The sequence below is a fragment of the Panthera uncia genome, assembly GCF_023721935.1.
Source record: "Panthera uncia isolate 11264 chromosome B2 unlocalized genomic scaffold, Puncia_PCG_1.0 HiC_scaffold_24, whole genome shotgun sequence".
NCBI classification, from domain to species: Eukaryota; Metazoa; Chordata; class Mammalia; order Carnivora; family Felidae; genus Panthera; species Panthera uncia.
In genome coordinates this window covers 106,846,053-106,868,071 of record NW_026057580.1, presented here as the reverse complement: position 1 = coordinate 106,868,071, position 22,019 = coordinate 106,846,053, and the positions used below count along the sequence as shown (strand labels likewise).

Here is a 22,019-nt window from a genome sequence, read left to right as displayed (position 1 = left end):
GAGAATGCAGATGGTTTTCTTTCTAAAGCCATTATAGAAATCGGCATGGAAATACTTCCGCCTAATGTAGGTTATGGTTTTTAAATTGAGGTGAAGTTCACATAAGAGGATCCATTTTAAAATGAGGCATTCAGTGGCATTAGGTACATTGAAGATATTGCGCAACCCCCACCTCTGTCTAGTTGCGAACGTTTTCAACCCACCGAAAGGAAAACCCGTACCCATTAAGCAGTTTCTCTCTATTCTCCACTTTCTCCAGCCCCTGGCAACCACTCATCTGTGTTTTGTCTCTGGATTTATCGATTTTGGATATTTCATGTAAACGGAATCGTATAACGTGTGATGCTTGGTGTGTGGCATGTATCAGGGCTTTACAGTTGCGTAGTATTCCATTCTGTGGCTATACTGCGGTTTGTTTCTTCCTCTGTCGATGGGACTGTTTCTGTCTTCTGGCTACTGTGAGTAATGTTTCTGTGGAGGACATGTATGTATATACGTATACGTATATATACATATATATATATATATATATATATATGTATATATACATACACACACACACACACAATAAACACGTATATATGTTTATTGCTGGAGCCTAACAATTTTCCAAAATTATACTTTTATATAATGCTGATGAGAGTTCACAGGAAGCATTGTGGATTGTAGAAACAGTTGATCTACACTCTCTGTTTTTTAAGTACTTTGCATTCTTTTTGAGATAGGATTGGTGAAACCATCATCTGGTAAGCACACAGTTCATGAAGAGATCAGTAAGTTGAGGGGTGCCTGGGTAGCTCAGTCAGTGAAGCTTCTGACTTGGTTTTGGCTCAGGTCATGATCTCATGGTTTGTGAGTTCAAGCCCCGTGTTGGGCTCTGTGCAGACAGCCCGGAGCCTGCTTGGGATTCTGTCTCCCTCTCTCTCCGCCCCTTCATCACTCTGTCTCTCTCAGAAATAAATAAATAAGCATTAAAAACAAGAGATAATCTGAATGGAAAAAAATATATACATCATTTGATAAGAAGGAATTTCCCTTTAGAATTGAGTTTTGAGGCTTATATGAAAACATTTCAAGCAGAGAGTTTGGATAGATTAACTCCTGTAGGAGTGGGAAGGTTGGATAGGCAGAGGTTCAAATGTTTCACAGTTTCATGTTGCCGAAGAAAAAGTAGGAGCTGCACTCTGGTTGCAGATAAAGGAAAGGTGCAGGATGATAAAATGAAGGGGGAGGAACCATGGTGCTAATAAGTTAATAGCTAGTGGATTTTTAAATTTAAGATTGGATTTTCAAAATCAAGTTTTTACTCCTCTGCCAATAAGCACTGATTGACTTACGATTAATCTTGTGGACTGTATTTCCGTACTCAGAGATATGAGCATAGATGGAAGAAGATGTGGGATCCATCTGGGACCAGCAGTCTAGCTTCCTATTGTTGTTACAGTTTGTTCATAGAGATGAACAAATTCTCAGAGAGGTGGAACAATAATTACGTGTCCTATACGATTTTTGGTGTTTGGAGGTGACATTCGGGCAATGTTCAGAAGGGCCATTTTTTTTCCTGCAGTCTTTCCTTTGTAGAAAGGCCTCCTAAGAATGGATTACCGAGCTGAGATTTTCCAAGGAATGGCTCTGTGGTTTAATTCTGTGGAACAGCCTATAGACATGGGAGAGGAACTAATGTTTGTTGAGTAACTGTTAAGTGTTTTATTTATCTGAGCTCCTTTAAGTCTTAGAACCACCAGTGAGTCGTAGCTCCACGATATGAAGCCCGGTTTGCTAACTCCCAAGTCAGGCCTCTGTCCCCCATAAGCTAGAATGCTAATTACGTTCTACCTTCTGTGCTTGTGGCTTACTGGAGTTTGAGAACTGGCTTACTGGGATGCCTACTAACTCAGCAGGGAGTGGAGCTCTGACTGGTTAGCTGGCATTTTCCAGGAAGACGGGAAAGGGGTGGGCGAGGTCCTGTGCATGCCATACGTTGGCCATACCTAAGCTGTATCATGTTACTTCTCGTGGAACAATTTGCAATGACTTACCAAGAGAATATTACTTTGTCTCATAAAATATGTATCTGGATAAGTCCAGTGCTGATTCAGGGAGGTATCTTTTGATTGCCTTTCTTTGCATTTATACGATCTCTATTCAATGTATGTGATCTCCATAAACTTACTAGGATTGATGCATTTATTCGTATCTGTTGTATGTGTTTTTCTCAGGCAGAGAAGGCCGATGGATTTGTCAACCTGCCCGATTTCACTGTGGAGAGAGCTTCTGAATGCAAGAAAAAGCAGTAAGTTGTCTGTCATTTCCTATAAGACTCTGAACCAGAATAACTTCCTTTAATAATTTTCATTTCTCGAGTGATGTGGTGACTTGGAAGTTAGTGACGGTAACACCCAATGTCTTGAGAATTTTGAATTTCATGGGTTGGCATCCTAAACAGTGGTCTAAGCTTTTAACCTCTTGTTGTCTGGAATTTCATTTTGTGGAACAGATGGATTTTAAAACCCCACGGAGCTTTGGCACGGCATGTTTTTGACACCTGTGTTGGAGATGGAATGAAAAACAAGCCCCCATCCAGGTTTAGCTGGGAGATCAAATGTCAAGATTTTGTCTTTCTAAAGAGAATGACCAGATCAACAGGACTGGCCAGAGCTGCAGATATGATCCCAAGAGCAGTTTCTTTTTCTTAGTTCTTCACATTGGCATCCTGGATTTTGAATTCTCTGAGATATTTTTGACTTTGGGATTGTACCCTAATATAATTTAAGTCCAAAAGATTGAGAACAGACAGGAACCAAGAAAGTCACCAGCTTATGGTCCTTGTTGTGCTGACACGGGAACAGCACAGAGTCAGGGCTTGCCTAGAAATCACAGGAGAGCTGGCTCCAGACCAGCTAACCATGCTCCCGTCCACGTGCTTTTTCCGTGGTAGCATCCCAATGCATTTTGCAAATGTGCCCCCTTCACTTTTTTCTTGTTCTTATTCCTTATCCTACCTTTGACATCTTTTTCTGTCTTATCAGAAAAAGCATTTCCCTACTGACCTATCTTACAAGTAGTGGCAATTGACTAGATTTTTCTAAGAAAATGAATAAAATTATTAGCTTTAAGCCCTGCCAGTCTCGTCTTGCTGCACGTATCCAGTGATACATGAGGTCGTGTTGATTCTTGTGGTTTTGACTGAACTGGTTATTTACCAAAACCCTGGCCTCTACTGCAGGACTTCCGGTCTAATGGTAAAGGGGATATATTTCATTGTTTGCTGATCTCCAATGTTTTATACTTTTCTTTTAAACTGGAAAAATATACCTTATATTTTTCTTTTACCCAAAGACGGTGGCTTGGGTTAAGATTTTTGATGTGTTGTCACAGTATAGAAGTTCTATACTTGATTATTATGTATAAAATTCTTGTATGTATTTGATCGAATTTGAATTAAGTATTTTGCTTTAAGGAGTTGATCTGAGTATTTTGAAGTGACACTTCTAAGACTGTAAATTTTAATTTATTGTCTTTATAGCAAAGCAGTTAGCAATCAAAAATAAAAGAATATGCCCGTATGTTTTAAATAGAAACTATAGGCTGGCCAAGACTCAGTCCTATTCTGGATATTTCAACATGATAAATTAATTCTCTGCTCTCTACATGAAAGAGGTTAGACAGTGGGCACTTAATGTAATTAAATTATTTTTTGCGAATTTACAAAGAAAGCAGATGAATTGACCATATTTATATTTAATTTCATTTCAAACCCATTGACAACTACACTAATTTTTTCTTAATGTTTCTGTGCTTTCCCCCCTTCAAGTGCTTTTAAGATCAGCCATCCACAAATCAAGACCTTTTATTTTGCAGCTGAAAATACACAGGAAATGAGTGTGTAAGTAGAGAAAATTGCTAAATCCAATCTTTATGGGAATAGATTTCTTTGGTCAGGTGTTCGAATTTTTTTTTTTATTTAAAAAAATTTTTTTTTTAACGTTTATTTATTTTTGAGACAGAGAGAGACAGAGCATGAACGGGGGAGGGGCAGAGAGAGAGGGAGACACAGAATGGGAAGCAGGCTCCAGGCTCTGAGCCATCAGCCCAGAGCCTGATGCGGGGCTCGAACCCACGGACCGCGAGATCGTGACCTGAGCTGAAGTCGGACGCTCAACCGACTGAGCCACCCAGGCGCCCCAGGTGTTCGAATTTTAAGCCTATGTTCATATTAATTCTTGTTTTATTTATTTCTGCTGCTTTAAAAATTAATTTCCTTGGCACTTAAAGTGTTCTTGCTTTCTTCCCTGACTTGGAAGCGTTTCGGAGAACCACATATATCAAAATGGCTATTTTAGGAAGAAGTAATAAGATTCTTCAGAGGGAACCACTAAGTTGAGAAAGGAAAAGACAGAAGTCATTATAAGAAAATGTTACAGTGAGAATCAGCATCACGGCGATAAAGTCTTAAAAGTACTGTGACCGATCTCACAGCTTTTAGAATTCTATGTGAAAAATATCTATAACATTTCTTATGAGCTGTGTGATTATCATCATGATCCCGTGCTTATCACTAAGCATGTTCTAGCCTGAAAATTTTGCAAAGTGTCCTTGCTCGGAGTACATCTAACATAACATTTTATATCTCTGACACCATTTCCTGTTTTTTTTTCTGTTTAAATAAGTGGAATATATGCATTGAGGACTACCAGCCCCACTCCATCCCCTACTGGTTTAGATTATGCTGTGATCACAATGGCTGCTAATTGAATGAGGCTATATATACTTGAGGTGCTTGAGGCATCAGTGGGCCCTCTATTTAACTTAAGCCCTATTCTCAGAATTCTGTGTTCCTTATTACCTTTACATAACTAATAAAATGTGTCAATGGAATACCTACTATATGTCCCATTGCAGCAGATCCTGAGCAAGAGAATTAAAAGAATACATACATAATTCATTCAAAGAGCTTATGGTTTAATCTGTTTTGTTTAGTTATACATAATGATTTTTTGAGCAATCTGCTCTATATAATTTCTCTTCACCCTCTTGCTCTAGAAACCTAAAGAAAAAAGGCTGCTTTTCACCAAATGTTAAGCATACGTGCGCGCGCGCACGCACACACACACACACACACACACACACACGCGCACACACACACACACACACACACACACACACACACACACGCCCTTCTTGCGGGATATCCCTGGCAGGCTCATCTAGCTAGAAACATTCTCACCTGTTCCCTAAGCTGCTGCCACAACCTTCAGATGAAGGCAGAATGGCTCTTTATAGACCTTTGGGAAAGCCCATGTTAAATAGCAAGGCAAGGAATTGACAAATTAATTCTTTCAGAGAAGACTTGTATTTACTTAAATGAAGAGAGACGTTTGTTTCTACCCTCTGATTTTAGCTTTCTCCGCCTAGCTTTCCCAAGCGCCTGAGAAGGAGAAAAGCAGATGCCCACAAGAAGATAAAAAAACCTCACAAAGCTCTTTATTTCTCTTTTTATTTGTATTGGTAACTAAATCCTACTGATTAGCAAGCCATAGGTGTGTCGGTGGTGTGTGAAAGGCTTAACGTCTTACCGAGCAGTACTTGGAGCCCCATGATACTGAGGGTCAGTCTGGAGCTGAGCCATTCATTAATCCCCAGTGGTCCTTTCTGGCCTCTGGTGGCATTAATAGCCATCAGTGTGGAATCTCTTTGGGCCTCCACGTTAACCCTCTTCTCCCACAAGATTATGCACATGGCATTTAAAGATTTTTTTTCCGCAACGGCACCTGAAGAGCACCCTTTCTTACTGATATGGCCAGTTTAAGCTGGTAAATACTGTAGCTGGGTATTTCTTTGTGAGATGCAGAGAATCTGGGGGAGGGAGTGGAGAATCTGGACGCGTGCGGAGACCAGCGTCCTGTTTTAGAAGTTTGCTTCCTTGGGAAACTGCATTTTTGGGTGGTGACATTTCGCTCAGGGACGATGAAGGCAAAGGTAATTATGTTTAATAGAAACGCTGTGTTCTGCAGGGACCCTCAATTTACAAGCACAGGGGTAAGTAATTAGGGTCATGGACGAGTTGGTTTCTAAGCCAAGACTGGTTGGTAGCTGCCTTTCTCAGACAGTGTTTGTGGGAAGAACCTTCTTGTTTTGTATATCAATTTCTTAACACTTGTGCTCCTCCAACACATCAAGTTAATATACAACAAACTCCCAGGAAACATCTGTCATCTTCATTTATGTAAATATAAGTCTTTTTGTGCACCCATCTATTTAGCCACAAATAGAAATTTTCTTACTGCCTGGATGTTTTTAAAAAACGTTCTTAGCAAAGGAGATACGGGAAGCCAGTGGGTTCTAGAAGGAAAACAGTCAAATAAGATTCTAAACAATCACGTTTTCCATAGCAAGTAGCTAATGGCGGCAATTAAAAGGACGTGAGTTTTGGGTAAGTGCTGAGAGGAATCTTTATTGTCAATATTTGTGTGTTTTGCCATATTTCTGTGTTTCTGTGTTCTGGAAAGGAACTTAGAAATGCCTTTTCAGGCATTCTGAGCTCAAAACTATTTTTGTCTTGATATGTTAAAAAAATTTATCTTTTTCACTTTTAGATGCTTTTTTTTGGAGGGGGGGGGAGAGGATCAGTATACAATTATGAAATCCGGTATAAACTAAGAATAGTTTATGTTGGTATTTTAAAAGTGAGCCATTGTATTCATTGTGGTTTGCCTGACCAGTTTTTAAAAGTGTACTTTAAAATGTTTCTTTAGTTAGATGACACCTAAGATATATTCTTGTAAAAAATTCTATAATACAGAAGGATGTAAAGTGAAATCCTTCCCATACCCCCACCTTCACCCTCCAATTCAATTTCTGTCCCCAGGATTAACCACTTTAAACAGTATAACTGACCTATATCTTTCCTGATGCTTTTCTTTGCATACCAAGTTGTGTACATGTACAAATATATAGTTTTAAAAGTACATTGAATCTGGCTGATCATATTGTTTTGTACTTGTTTTTTTTTAATTAACAATGTTAGGATTTTTCCAGGTCATCACAAAGCCTTTATTACCTTCATTTATAACATTGATTTTAATGATGAAATTAGTGCCATACTTTATCCATTTTCCTATTAATAGATGATTATATTGTATCAGTGTTTTTTCTTTTTGCCATTGCAAATCTTACTGAGTTAACATTCTTCAACATCTATTTGTAGTCTTCAGGATAGACATTTATAATTAAAATTGTTGGGTTCAGGGTGTGGATATTTACATTTTGATTAGTATCATCAAATTGCCTGCTTAAAATCGGCTGTCTCAATTTTGATGTTCAACTCAACAAAGGATCAGAATGTTTCCTCCTAAATTCTGGAAATCGATGGCATTTTGAAGTTTTGCCAGTCTGGTGGTGAATATTTTCCCGTGTTTGAATGTGCATTTCCCAAAATACTATTGAGGCTGATAAGTTTTTTCTATTTCTTTATTAGCCATTTGTGTTTTTTTCTGTGATTTACTGTTTTTTTTGTTTTTTGTTTTTTGGTTTTTTTTTTTGGTTGTTTATTATTCTATCAGGTCTTGATGAACACTTTGTGGTTCCCGTGGCCTGATCTGGCCCTGTGTATCAGTCTGGTTTTAAGTGGCCATTGAAGAACTCATGTCTTTCATGGTGTCCAAGGGGCTCTTAAATGAGGCGAAAGTTCAGCTTCCTTCTTATAGAAAGGCCTATTTTATTTGTTTCTAAAAATCAAATTTATATATTTCCTGTCAATAGAAAATAAATATGGCAAGACCATGGCAGATGGAGGGTTGGGTAAGGATTCCTAATTTGTTGAAATTTGCAGACTTGGGAGTGTGTGGTGTTGAAGCAATGGTGGGGGTGTAGCATGCTGAATAGTCACGAGGCAGTACAGGACTAGAAGAAAGGAAAGCAAGAGTGAGTCAGTAAGTGCACCACATTCTTGCTGTTATTTCGTTGATGTTGGTTGACTTAGGCCTCTATCGAGTGCACTGGTTTCTCCAAAAAAGATGTGAATGTAAAATATGGAATACTTTCTAAAATCTAGGAGACTGGAAACAACTGGGAAATCAATCATATTATCACTACCCTAAAGTAATATTTTCCCTTTAAATAGAAGGTTAGATAGCTAGGAACATACGAAGTTGACCCATTTTGTGACTTTTAAGAATTTGTGTCATATAGTATGTTCCTGGCTAACCCCTTGAGATGGACCTCCAGTGGCCTGAAATCATGAGCCAAGTTTGAGTTCCGGAAGGTTTATCTAGTTCTATTTTTATTATTGACGTTTTGTTGAAATTTATTGCCAGTAAAATGATAAGTCGATAAGAAGATAGGACATGGTCAATTTTTGCCTAATATAAAATTTTTCAAGGAATTAGAAATTTCCCCAGCTTAGGAATGCCTGTCAAACTCTGGCCAGATCTTTTATTGAGTAATATAAAAATCCTGGCTTGAAAATGGATCATCTTTTGTTTCTTCCTTTATTTTTGTGTGGAATAAAATTACACTTTAAGAATTATAGAGATGGAACTTTAATGGTCAAGTTAACTAAATTCAATGCTACAGGTTTTGTTTTTACATTTTTTAATGTTTATTTGTTTTTGAAGGAGAGAGAGACAGAGTGTGAGTGGGGGAGGGGCAGAGAGAGCGAGGGAGACACAGAATCTGAAGCAGGCTCCAGGCTCTGAGCTGTCAGCACGGAGCCCTACATGGGGCTTGAACTCACGAACTATGAGATCATGACCTGAGCCAAAGATGGAAGATTAACCCACTGAGCCATCCAGGCGCTTGATACGGGTTTTGATGGTTGCTAAAAATTTCAAATGCACAATGGCAAAAGTTATATTTGTTTATATATTTAGAATATTTAATTTAGTTGCCCACATTGGCCAGCTGGATAATGGGCCATCTTGTTTCTTGTCTTACAAAGAATGCCCTGTGTAAGGAAAATATTGAGGTTATAGGTTTCAGTGCTAAAGACTTAAACTGTTTCTGCAAATGTTTAGACTGACTGTAAATTATGACAGTTGCATTATAATGTTTGGCACAAGATGTTCCTTCAGGGTCTGGGAGGAAGGTAGATAGGTAGGGGACCAATGTCTTTGGCCAAGCATTTATTTGCCATTTGAATTTTAGGTGGTTAAACAAGCTTGGATTAGCTGTAATCCATCATGAAACTGTTACAAAGGATGAAGGTATGTTCTATTTTAAATTTCTGAAAATTTAGCAAGAATATTTGGATGAGATAGAATGGAAATACAATGTCAAGTTCTATGCATAGTCTTGTCCTAATGAAACCTACTTTGGCATTTAAAATCATCTGAAAATTTGTCGAGGCAGACGTCTTCACATGGACTCACCAACATGGAATAGAGCTTCCCGTGCTGGCTAAGAATGCTTTTTACACTTCACCCACACGTTAGCAGCTGTAGGCTTCGCTGACATCTCCAACAGCTGCCAATGCAAATGTTTTATTGCCCCACTCACTGAATTCTTACTCAGAGACATGATCTTGTCATGATCTAGACGGATAACTTTCATCCCACTATTTCCTCTCAGATGTTTTAATATTTCCACCAGGTGTGTGCTAAGGCTAATTACTCTAAGTTTGTGCTAGGAACCTGAATGTCAGATGGGGACACAGGCCATATTTTTAGCTCCGTCTGTAGCTCTCTGGGTTCAAAAGCTACAGGAGTTGAAATCTTCTTAATGATGAAATTACTCCTGAGTATTGAGAAGAGGGAAGCTGTAGGTGTCAGGGTCACAGAGTTGATACTATTTCTGAAACGCTTAGACCATATAAAACTTGGCAGTTGAAACGTAGGGAGTTGTATCCTTGGATAACAAAAATTACAAAAGCTTAAATTCAGAAATGGGAAAGCGGCAACTTGATTTGAAACAATAAAGAACTACAACATAAGAGTGTGAAATCAGTATCCTAACCATCTCCTTGGTCCTCTTTTCCATGACATAAATACCCATTGTATATTTGAAGTGCGTTTATAAATTGTGAGGAGAAAAATCACTACATGAAAACCTTCTCCTTAATCCTGGTATGTAAGGCCTTCTGTGATACAGCCTCATGCAAACTTTCAGCTTCGATTTTCACCACATCCCTGAGAACTCCATATACTTGGTTTAGCCTGCACCCTCCACGTGGTATTCCCATTACTCTGTGTGCACCATTGATGGTTTACTTATCCAGCCCTTTCTAGCTCATTATGGCTCCCATGATCAAAATTACTCACTACTGATTTTACGCTCTGTCAGTATATGACCCAATGCGTCTTTTGAGGAATTATTGAGGACAGCTATGGCCAGTCCTCTTCCTATGTATTGGACCCTCTTAAGGGCAGAAACCCTAACATGGCTATTCGTGTTTTCCCCTCTTATGTAATCCCCTGGCACCAGGTAGCTCAGTAGATGAGTCCTTTCTGAATTGATTGGAATTGCAATAGCCAGATGGAAAAAAACCTCTGCTCATGCATTTTGGAATCGGTGACAACAGTGTTGAAACATTAAGCATTTTCATTTTTGTATAGAATGCTACAGTGAGAGTGAACAGGAAGACCCTGAAATAGCTGTGGAGACACCACCCCCTCCTTACTCTGCGGAGACTTTCTCTCCTTTGGTACGTACCAGTGTGATTAGTCTGTTGGTCATGATGAAATGTGTGGATGTCGTTCCTTCCAGTTGCGTAGAATGTACTTTGACCGGTAAATTTGAAGAATGGGCTAAATTAAAGTGCCTGCCAAAGAGCAAGTACTGTTCTCGGGGTGCTGATCTGGAGCCTTCTCCATAGCACCCCCCAGGTATGACAAACTCAGTGGATTTTTTGTGACCCACAGATGTGTCATGCTGACAGGACTCATGGTAATGCAAAGGGCTTCTAGGTGATGGGCCAAAGCTTGCAAAGATTTATTTGTTCTGTAATGTTTATTTATACCCTTCTGGTCTTCGGAAAGAAGAAAAGTGCCTGTCCTGGGTGCTTGCACTATATCCATGTGAAATGAACATAAAAAGGATGAAGACGTAGATGAAGAGAAAGCTGGATTCAGAAAGGTATCAGGAGGCCAGGAGTGGGGTCAGTGCATTCAATCTGCACGTGGAATGATTCTGTGTATTCACTAGAGAGAAGTTCAAGTTTGATTCTTATCTTTGGAAGCATCCAACATAAGTTCAGGTTATTAATGGATGTTAAAACTATGTCATGCTGCTTTGTATTTGGATGCTCATTGGCATTGTATTGATGGCCCCTAGAAGGATTCAAGCAGGGATCTTTGAGGAGGTTTATTTATGGTTCTTGTAACTATCATGTGGCAGGACTGAAGTAGATGCGTTAAATATATTTACCCTTCAAATAACCCTGAAAAGTAGTATTATTTAATCAGCATTTCACTCATTACTAATGAGGCCAAGCATCTCTTCATATCTGTTGGCCTTTTGGATTTTCTGTTTAGTCTGTTAAAATCTTCAGTACAGTTTTAGCTGTCTTACTATTACTATTTTGTATTTATAAAGTTTCTTTATTATTCTATATATTGGTCCTTAGTTAGAAGTAAGGCACATCTCCTTTTCTGCTACATGGCTTTTTTTTCTTTTTGACTCTGTTTCATGGTTTCTTTTCATAGACAGATAGTCTTGATTTCAGTGTGTCAGGTTTATCCATTATTTCTGGTGTGGTTTGTGCTTTTGTTTCCGATTTTAAAAATTGCTTCCTATTGCTAGGTCATGAGGAAGTAGATATTGTTATCTTCATTTCATGGATGAGGAAACCGAGGTTCAGAGAAGTAAAATGACCTGGTCACATTTGCAGTATATGGAGCACCTGAGATGGGAGCCCTGGTCTGTCTAGCTTTATAGCATCTGCTCTTTCCACCTTACTACTGCACTTGTCCATCCATGCACCCAAGTAATTATAGGTGCTGATAGATTACAGCCTCTCCTTCACTTGCCAGACCTCTTTTGCCAGAATTTTCTATGTTGTGTGATGAAGTTTTCATCTTTATTTGTATCTTGCCAGTTTCTGGATGTAGGCTATTAAATAGCTTTTAAATAATGACTTCTGTGGTTTTCACCTACTGTCAGTGGAGAATTGTGGTCCCTTTTCTGGTTTATTTGGCTAACAACCAAGTCCAGAAAGAAGCATTTGTTGAATGAGTATGTTTATTAAAATTTCTATGAAATAGGGCTAGCTAAAATTAAGCAAGATATAAATAAATTTACACTTTGGTAAAATTTAGACTGATTTCTGAACTAGACTTACAATATATCCTATGTTAACATATTCATCACTTTTCCTTAGTGTCGTCTTTCTCTTCTTTTAAAATCACTTTCTAAATTTGGAAAAGACTAAATAGATGTGGCTTTCTGGTTTAACAGAGTAGCATGTATATTTGTTTAGTTTCTCTCTGCTTCAGTCTCTCTTCTTTCTGTCTCTGTCTGTCTACCTCTGCCTATTCAGCCTTCTCTCTCTTTCCTATTTTAACCTGTAACACACAGTAATTTGGTTGGTCCTCCAACCTTCTCTTCCTGAAATTCTCTCTGCCTCCTACTGTCCCCCCCACATATGACTCTGACATGATTTATTTCAGTTCTAAAATACTGTGATTTTCATTTTTATAGTGGCACACTAGCATCACAGATTACTAAGAGCATTGTCAACCATCTAGAACTCGCCTTGATGGAAGTAAAAACAACCAGATTGTCTTCGTAGATGAGGGATCAGGACTCCACTGCATTACACAATGATGGTCTTGATGTTATAGTAGAAGCTCAGAGAATGCTTGTTTCAAAACAAAGAAATGAAGGGGTGCAGAGGGGGCTGCCAGAAAGCGAGGTCGTTGAAGTGGGAAGGCTTTAGAATTTTCTGAGTCCTCGATCAAATAGTATTTCTTACAGTTTTAAGTTGAGCATTTTCTGGAAGGCCCCTAAGGCTAACATTTTTTTTTTTATGAAGAAATATATTGGAAATAGATAAATGTTGAACAGTTAGATTTTATTTTCCTTAGAAACAGAATATGTTCCTCCTGTTCACATATTTTCCAGGCAGATTTTGTTTTTGTTTCCTCTTGTTTCTGAAAAACAGACATGCAAGACACTTGGTTAAAATACCATTTAAGCTTTTTTTTTTTTTTTTTTTTTTTTTTTTTTTTTTTTAAAAACGTATTTTATTTTCTATTCTTTTTAATTCCCAAATTTATTTATTTATTTTTTTATTTTTTTTTTGGGACAGAGAGAGACAGAGCATGAACGGGGGAGGGGCAGAGAGAGAGAGAGGGAGACACAGAATCGGAAACAGGCTCCAGGCTCCGAGCCATCAGCCCAGAGCCTGACGCGGGGCTCGAACTCACGGACCGCGAGATCGTGACCTGGCTGAAGTCGGACGCTTAACCGACTGCGCCACCCAGGCGCCCCTAAGCTTTTTATTTAAACAGATGAAAATTCAAAAATTTCATGGTAACTTTGATCCAGAGCATGAATCAACTCATTTTGTTTTGGCTCAGTCTGGCATAGGCTAGCCATGACTGAGTTATATAAGCCACGGTGGAAAAACTTTTTTTCTCTAAGTTCTTGCTTTAAAAAATATTTTGGGTAATGAACTTTCATTTTGGAATGATGACTCAAAAGTGTAAAATAATACTTTCCTGGAAAATTATCTCCCAAAATTAGACTCTTGAATTAAAAATTTAATTCAGTGTCCAATAATTCTAATTGCTTGCTGCAAACAGTAAGATTTCAGCACCAGACCAATTTGGACCTGTGCTTCTAATGGGTGGGACCACATTCCACAAGACAGTAAAGAACACTTCGGGATTGTCCCTGAGCGAACAAGAGGTTTCTGTTTCTGTTGCTTCTCCTTGAGAAGACTTCACAGGATGGATAGGCATCCATCCAGAGAAATGAGAAATGGGGACCTTTTGATAGGCTTACTAAAAAAACTGAAAATAGATGGGACTCTGTAGATTTCATTTAGGAAGATGCTTTGTAGAAATCAGTCTCCATGATTCCTTGAGATTTATGATTCCTTGAAACCCACAAAAGGGCAGAAAAGGAATTGACTTCATTCGCTTTTTAAACTCAATAAGGTTGTAAGTTACAAAGTGACTTAAGAGCTTACCCATCATTAAAACTTTGTTATACATATTTTTCCTCTAAGTTTAATTATTAAAAGCATTGGTAACCTAACCTATGCTCATATGCTTATTCGTTCATTTAACAAATTTTGTTGAGAGTCACTGTTCTAAATACTTGGGACATGAGTGAATAAAAAAGACAATGATTTATTTCTTCGTGGAGTCAAACTTTTAGTTGAGAGAAACTGCTAATAAATAGTGAACGTAATAAGTAAATTATCTGCTGTGTCAGTAGAAGTGGAGCATGGTGGATGAGGGGAGATAAGAGTGCTGGGAGTTGGGCTGTGTTGTGAATAGAACAGCCAGGATAGGCCTGAGTGAGAGCTGAGGTTTGAGCAAAACCACAGAAACGTGGTGTGAGAGGCAGCCAGGTGTTCGGGGAAGGGGTCTTCCAAGCAAAGATCTCCTTGGTGCATAGGTGGCAGCGCATGGAAGTCGGTGTCCCTGGAGCAGGGTGAGCCAAGGTAAGAATAGCAGGAAGTAAGGTTGGAGGGTAGTGGTGGCCGTACCATGCAGGGCCCGAGGGCCAGTTAAGGACTTTGATGCTTTGGGTTACTTAGGGAGCCTTTGGGAGTTTTGAGCAGAGGAGTGATGTGATCAGTTTCCATCTTAAAAGGACCACTCGGGCTACTGTGTGGGGGGAGACTCAGGGAGGCAGGGAGTAGGATAGAAGCAAAGAAAAGGGAGGGTGGCAGTGGTCTAGTGTGAGAGACGGTGGGGATGCAGGTCATGGCATAATTGAAAAATGGAACGGGTGGATTTTGAACTTGGCAGACCACCCAATGGGTGGATCAGATAGGCGGAAAAACGGAGAGGATAAATGTTTATCTTCAACTTCAAACAGCTTCAAACAGCTCCTGCAGATTATTTTAACACGAGGGTCCTCACATTTGATGCTTTTTCGAAGTACACTTCCTTTTGCTCCAAATGATGAGAAAAAAAATCTAAAGCAAACCAAAGAAGCAGTGAGTAAAAACAAACCCTGTAAACTGCGGCTTCTTGGTCAGTGGCAGAGGAAGAAGTCAAAGATTAGACACTGAGAGGGGTTAAGTCAGTTTTAGAAACTCACACTTAATCTTGGTAGGATGAATCTCGCACAGTTGTTTACAAAACGTCACTTGATCTTTCGCTGCATGTACTCTATAAAATCATAGAAATGCTTGCAAGTGAGATCGTTGTATGAAAAGTTATCAGTGACTTCAAAAACAAGCCAGGTAAAGGTAGAAAGAAAAGTCGTCCTCTCTCCTGAAGATACAGTTGCCGCAAGCTCTCTGGTTGACCATTTAACTGACTTCAAGGCTTCTGAAGTTAGCGTTTGCATCTCTGCTTCAGCAGTCTAATTCAGGCGCCTCCTCTGGCAGTCCCTCACAAGGCATGGGGCTGCCCCTGACGCCTTACATTCCCAAGGCTGCTGCCCTCGTTGGGGCCTGGAGTAGCTCCTGCCCGAGTCATAGAGATAGCGGGCTATTTTTCTTCCTCGTCTCTAATGTCCCCCTCCTCTTGAAAACCACTTCCAAATTAGTCTTCCCAAAGCGCGGTTCTGATGGTCTTGATTCACTTGCACAGGACCTTCCGGTGGCTCTTCATGGCTTATCAAATTAATTCTCCACTTGTTGGCATGGCATTTAAGGCCCTTGGGTTTACCTCAGGCTGCCATTCCAGTCTTGTTGCTGATTCCTCCTGTGTCAGCAACCCAGTAAACTGCCCGCTGTCTCCCCAGAACTTTCCAGACTTTCCTGCTCTTGCGCCGTATTGATAAACTTTCTCTGCTTGTGGGAACTGTTTCTTCCACCCCATTCCACTTTCTCCCATTCAAATATGACTTCCCTCAGTAAAGCTTCCCTGGTCCTCTAAATCAGGTTAATCTTGCCCTCTTCTGAACTCTTTATGTTCCTAGTGCATTTTTTTTTTTTGGAGGGAAGAGGCACCTTTTTTCATAACACATACTTGAAATGAAATAAATACTTTTTTATTGGACCGATATTTTTTTATTGGGCAAGTGGGTGATTGTAACTTCATCCACGTTCTGTGCAGATTTGTTACTCTACAGGTATTTCCCCATGTGAATTAGAACGTCCCTACTTTACACGTCTCTAGCACTTTCACGTGGCTTTGAGGAGGATGGTTTCATTAGACTTTCACATTCTGCATTTAACAAATGAGGAAGCCGAAGAGAAATAAATAGAACTGTCACAGGTAGCCTTTGCAAGCTGAAGTTCACCTTTTATTAAGAATATCCTTTCCTGTTATCCCATGTGCTCCTTGTGATGAATCTGAGTCAGGCAGGCAGGCAGCTAATGCATTTTTGTGTGTGTGTGTCGACCATGTACGAGGTACTGTTGCAGATCAGGGAATGCTGGATTGAACTAGACTGTATCTTTTCCCCAACGCAGCTTAAGTTCTAAGTTGAGGAAGAGGCACAATAAACTTGTGATTCAGACAAATGGTCTGGAGTAACGATAAATACTATGAAGAAGCTAAAATGGGGTGATGTGTTAGGCAGTGACTGGAGTCAAGTTGGGAGGGCATTGCTCTGCCTGTGACAATCAGGGAAGAGCCTGCTGATGTTTGAACTGACACCAAAATGGTGAGAAGGAAGCAGCCAACCAGAAGTCCACAGAGAGGGCCTCTCAGGCAGAAGGCACCTGTTCTCAAGGGATAGAAAGAAAGTTGATGGGACTGGACGGGGAGGTGGAAGGAGATGTAGCTGGGTGGGGGGTAGATAGGGAGTCCACATAGGCCTTCTCAGCCATAACGAAGACTGTGGCTATTTTTCTACTTGTGATGGGCAGTTCTTAGAGGATTCTCAGCAGGGGAATATTGTGATCTGTTTTATGTTTGAGAAACACTCTAATTGTTTGGAAGATGGCCTGGGATAGAGAGGGGGGTGGGTAATGGTGGGAGGAGGAAGTCAAAGGAATAGGATGTAGAGATAAAGTGTCCTCTGCAAGGTCACTTGGATGGCAGGGATTGGAGTGAGGAACAGGTCCTCTGTCACCTCATGGCCCAAGGTCATGCAGGAGGCCGGAGGATGGAGGGGGGTGTGCTCTGCAAAGTCTTTGAGCTTTCAGAGAAATGCTTCCTGCTAGGATACGGTAGAAATACAAACAATACTTCCTAGGGTTTAGCAGCAATTGACTGATCTGTTTTTATTCATGTGGCCAATAAAAGAAAAGAAACCCTGTATACATTCTTTTTTTTCTCACTTGATTTTATTATGTTTAGTCCTAAGTAATTCCTGTATTTTCTTTCTTTTTTTTTTTTTAAATCTACTTTGACTAATGTTGCTTAAAATTTATAGGCTGACTCACGTCTTCCTAATTACAGGCTTTTGGTGGCTGTCTCAGGCTATTTTTCCCTATGTCAAATTTGTGTTTTTAAACAATTCAAAGAAAAATATTGTAGAGCTGATGAGCGTTTGAACTAAGCTTCTTTGATAAATAAAACTATGTAAGTATTGAATCACTGAATTCTACACCTGAAGCTGATATTACGATGTATGTTAACTAACTGGAATTTAAATAAAAATAATCTACAGAAAATGGGAAAAAGTGTGCTGGCTTCGGCAGCACATATCATAAAATAGGAATGGTACAGAGAAGATTAGCATGACCCCTGTGCAAGGATGATGCGCGAATTTGTGAAGAATATGAGGAAAAGCAGTATTGACTTTTTAATTTAGTTATATATAGTCTCTTCATTAAAACTTAGATTTTTAAAATGTCTTTAATTTTCTCATTAAAAAGTAAAATATTTAAAACCCAAATGTTCTGAAATGGGTGAACCACCATGCAATTATTAACTTCTAATAGATAACACAATAATTTTGTTTAAGATTATGAGAACATCTTGTGGGGGTGTTTGCAGTGCAGTCAGTAACAGTCACCATAGATCCTGGGATTAAGGTAAATGCTTTGTAGCAATTCTGCAGAGAATGTCAGGGTGCTCCTCAGAAAGAGACTGAACTGTTCTGGGCTGTTTTTCTTCTAGACCACTTTGTAATGGTATTAATTCGTTAGCAACTGTAGGTCGGGTATAGATGTAAAACACAGAGATGCAAAAATAACTACAAAACAGCCTATTCTCAAGTAGCTCACCAAAAAAGAGATGAACGAGTCAATCGGCGATTACGGTATGAGCTGACAAATAAACTGACATTCCGCCTGGTGTGACAGAAGTAAGCCCGGGAGCACCAGGCAGAGGTAGCCATCTTGCCCTGAGGCCACCGAAGGATGTGGAGCCAGTCCTTGAACTGATACTGAAGGATGGGCTCATGTTCATCACACAGGGGTGGGGTGAAGAGGAGGGACTGTCGTTTCTTTCTACCTTCATCTGATTTGCTGTGAGAAGTTTTAGGAGTATAGTACATGGATGGTTCATAGAAGGCACTGAGCTAAATGTTCTCTGTTTGACTTGTGGCTTTTGGTTCCTACAGAATGGTAGAAATACTGAAGCGTGATGTAGCACCACAGTATCTACTTACAAAGTACATTTTCATGTTCCTTCCTCTGTCACAGCGTTCCAGGTTCACGTTGATTCATATTTTGTTCATCGCTCTTCTGATAAAAACTCGTTCTGACCTGATACACATCGTTTTTTTTTCTCGTTTTCTTTTCCCTTCTCTCTTGTTCTTCCTTTTTTCCCCTTGCTCACTCTTTCCTCCCTTTAAAAATCAATTTTGTAGTTGTTACGCGGAGCAAGAGCAAAGACAGTGGATTGAAAGGGTTTGAGTTGTGTGTGTTGGGAGTCGTACCTCAAAAAGGCATATACTTCCCCAAAGTTTCTGATGCTCAATGAACATGTCTTTCCTTGGTCCTCAAGGACCTTTCCTTGAGGTCCAAAAAAGTTTGTGGAAAGTGCCACAGCAGTGATGTGTGCAGGCTTTTGCTTAAACAGCCCATTTGCTATAATCAAATTACAGTAGTATCAGCAAGGGCAACAGGAAAAGCTTGCACATGCTCTCTTTTCAGAAAAGGAGGCTGACTCCACCAAAGCCAAGTTTTACTAAAATAGCTCACAATAGGGGAACGTGTCAGGACTAGGCCTGAATGGTATTTTTGTTAATACGTATTTTGTAGCTCATTCTAATGAGTAAACCAGTCTTGGCATTTATTCGGACAGCTTGGGGGGTGGCGGTGTGCACTCTGTCCTCTAGGTAACTAAGGTTTTATTTCGTGAATTGCAAATCTTTGATCTCTTAGTTGTTAAATCGTCTCCATGATTTAAGGCAACCGATTCCCCAACTCACTGACACATTCTTGAATGGGAAGTTTTATGTCTGTGCAAATACATTGTTAATAAGATGTACGTGGTTAGTATCTCAACTGGCTGTTTTAATGTCATGCTACTAAAAAGTGGATCTATTGATTGTTTGACAACGTATGTCTAGTATTCAGCAAATTGGGCACACGTTGGGTAAATACTGGCTGTTCCCATCAGAACACAGAGTTTAGAATCTGCAAAATGTCCCCAATATGTTCTTGGGGACATCCTGGTTGGGAACAAAATCAACCATTCTGAGTTAGTTGCAATGATTCTGAGATTTGGGGGAGAAAATCCTAGTTTGTTCTCTGGCTTCTTCTCACTAGCAATTTTTTTTCCTACCACTTCTTTGGACTTTTGAATGCTTGAGATTGACATAGTATCCCACAGGATGACATAATAAAACTGAACTATAAGATGCCTTTTCTGTCTCATCTGCCATTGGAGATACAGGGTGACCCATAGAGTGCTGTTGTCTCTGTTGTCTAGATTTTTGGATTTTATTGACCAATAAAATTAAAAATGAAGGAACAACATATGGTTGCCAGATCTTTATTTAGCTATGTAGGACATTAAAAAAACTTTAAAAAGACAAAACTAATATCTACCATCACCATTTTCCAAAAAGGAAGGCATATATTTTACCATCAAAATGAATGAAGGGTAAAATCTCAGAATAAATGGAGTCCTTTCCAACGCAGTCATTGGCGATGCTGCGTTGATGTTTTCTCCGTGGACAGATGAGCATTTTGCCAAAGAATGTTATTCACTCTTGCATTGTGTGTTAGGAACTGCTTTCAGACGATCCTATATCATCAACCCACTTCTCATAGTCTGGGTACAGTTTTTGGTTTCTTTTTAATGAATGAAGAGCTTGCAAATGGATTCTTGTCTTTTTTGGTGAAAGTTTATTAAAGGTTTTAAATTATTAAAGAGCTAGTGAGTTAACTTGATTTCATCTATGTAGTTATGAGTGGTTGCTGGGCATGTACTGAAGAATGTGATTCTCCATGATATTGGAGGGCTTAAATATATGTACTTTGTCTGCATCCATGGTCTTCACTCAGTATTTTGCTTCCTGTCTGGCGTCTGCTTTTGCTGAAACTTTTCTTTCTCTGAATTCTTTTTCTTAATTACCTTTGTCAAGACTTTTTGCTCAGTCAGTGAGAATACAGTGATAGATTACAATCTACTCTTTGCTCAAAATATCCTTCAGTATTTCAAAGAATTCCCCAAAGAGGCTTTTTACATTTCTAGGGAGCATTGAAGATAGGGTAAATTGTGTTATGGAGACCTTTCAGATCCTAACACAGAGAATTCAAAGTTCTACAAATCAGTTTTGGAAAATGGCATCATGGTTCTTGGTTCTTGTCACATGGATATAAATATCTTACATTTTTCTTTTGATTCTTTTTTTAGACTAGTTTAGTTTTTTTAATATCTTCTTTAAGAAGACATTACAGCATACAACTGAACCCCCAGCATGTTAGTTAAACATGGGCTATAGATCCATAAGTAGTAGAATGGAATTTAAATTTAATCTTGGGGTGCCTGGGTGGCTCACTTGGTTAAGCATCCGACTTCGGCTCAGGTCATGATCTCACAGTTCGTGAGTTCAAGCCCCATGTCAGGCTCTGTGCTGACAGCTCAGAGCCTGGAGCCTGCTTCAGATTCTGTATCTCCCTCTCATTCTGCTCCTCCCTGCTCACATGCTGTCTGTCTCTCAAAAATAAATCAAGATTAAAAAAAATTAAAAAAAATTTAATCTTAACCCCACTCCTTTTGGCAACTAATGGAAGTACAGAATACAAACAGATGAATTATCTGTCAGTGTATTTTATCAAGTCTTTGTAACAGTTTCATAATGAACTTTGCTGTGATCTGTTAAAGACTCTTCAAATTAAATAATGAGGATGCTTAAAAATTGTAATTTTTCCCTTACAGCAAACTTAACTCAAACAGAACAAAAAGGGATTGTACTAATAATCCTCACATGAAGTCTGAGAATGAATGTCTTGTGCAAGGTCATCGCAGCTATTTCTGTATCACCGAGATATAAAGTTAAATGTGGTGTCTTCAGCTGTTTGAATAAAAAAGGGGGGGTTTATTTTTATTTTTTTATTAATATGAAATTTATTATCAGATTGGTTTCCATACAAAACCCAGTGCTCATCCCAATAGGTGCCCTCCTCAATACCCATCACCCACTTTCCCCTCCCTCCCACCCCCCATCAACCCTCAGTTTATTCTCAGTTTTTAAGAGTCTCTTATGGTTTGGCTCCCTCCCTCTCTAACCTCTTTTTTTTTTTTTTCCTTCCCCTCCCCGTGGTCTTCTGGTAAGTTTCTCAGGATCCACATAAGAGTGAAAACATACGGTATCTGTCTTTCTCTGTATGACTTATTTCACTTAGCATTACACTCTCCAGTTCCATCCACGTTGCTACAAAAGGCCATATTTCATTCTTTCTCATTGCCATGTAGTATTTCATTGTGTATATAAACCACAATTTCTTTATCCATTCATCAGTTGATGGACATTTAGGCTCTTTCTGTAGTTTGGCTATTGTTGAAAGTGCTGCTATAAACATTGGGGTACAAGTGCCCCTATGCATG

General features: G+C 39.3%; 1 protein-coding gene and 1 pseudogene across 15 annotated transcripts in view; both read left to right on the top strand.

Moving 5' to 3' along the window:
* Positions 1-22,019, top strand: part of IPCEF1 (interaction protein for cytohesin exchange factors 1) — a 215,816-nt gene that overhangs the window by 134,449 nt on the left and 59,348 nt on the right. For all 15 annotated transcript variants that reach the window (XR_007462598.1, XR_007462597.1, XM_049653131.1 and 12 more), the window contains 4 exons: positions 2,220-2,293; positions 3,815-3,886; positions 9,145-9,203; positions 10,551-10,639. Coding sequence is in view for 13 of the 15 variants with exons in the window: in XM_049653131.1 (XP_049509088.1) it covers positions 2,220-2,293; positions 3,815-3,886; positions 9,145-9,203; positions 10,551-10,639 (294 nt within the window). In the remaining 2 variants the exon portion in view is untranslated. The remainder of the gene's footprint in view (positions 1-2,219; positions 2,294-3,814; positions 3,887-9,144; positions 9,204-10,550; positions 10,640-22,019) is intronic.
* LOC125939177 (uncharacterized) lies at positions 17,698-17,819 on the top strand (annotated as a pseudogene).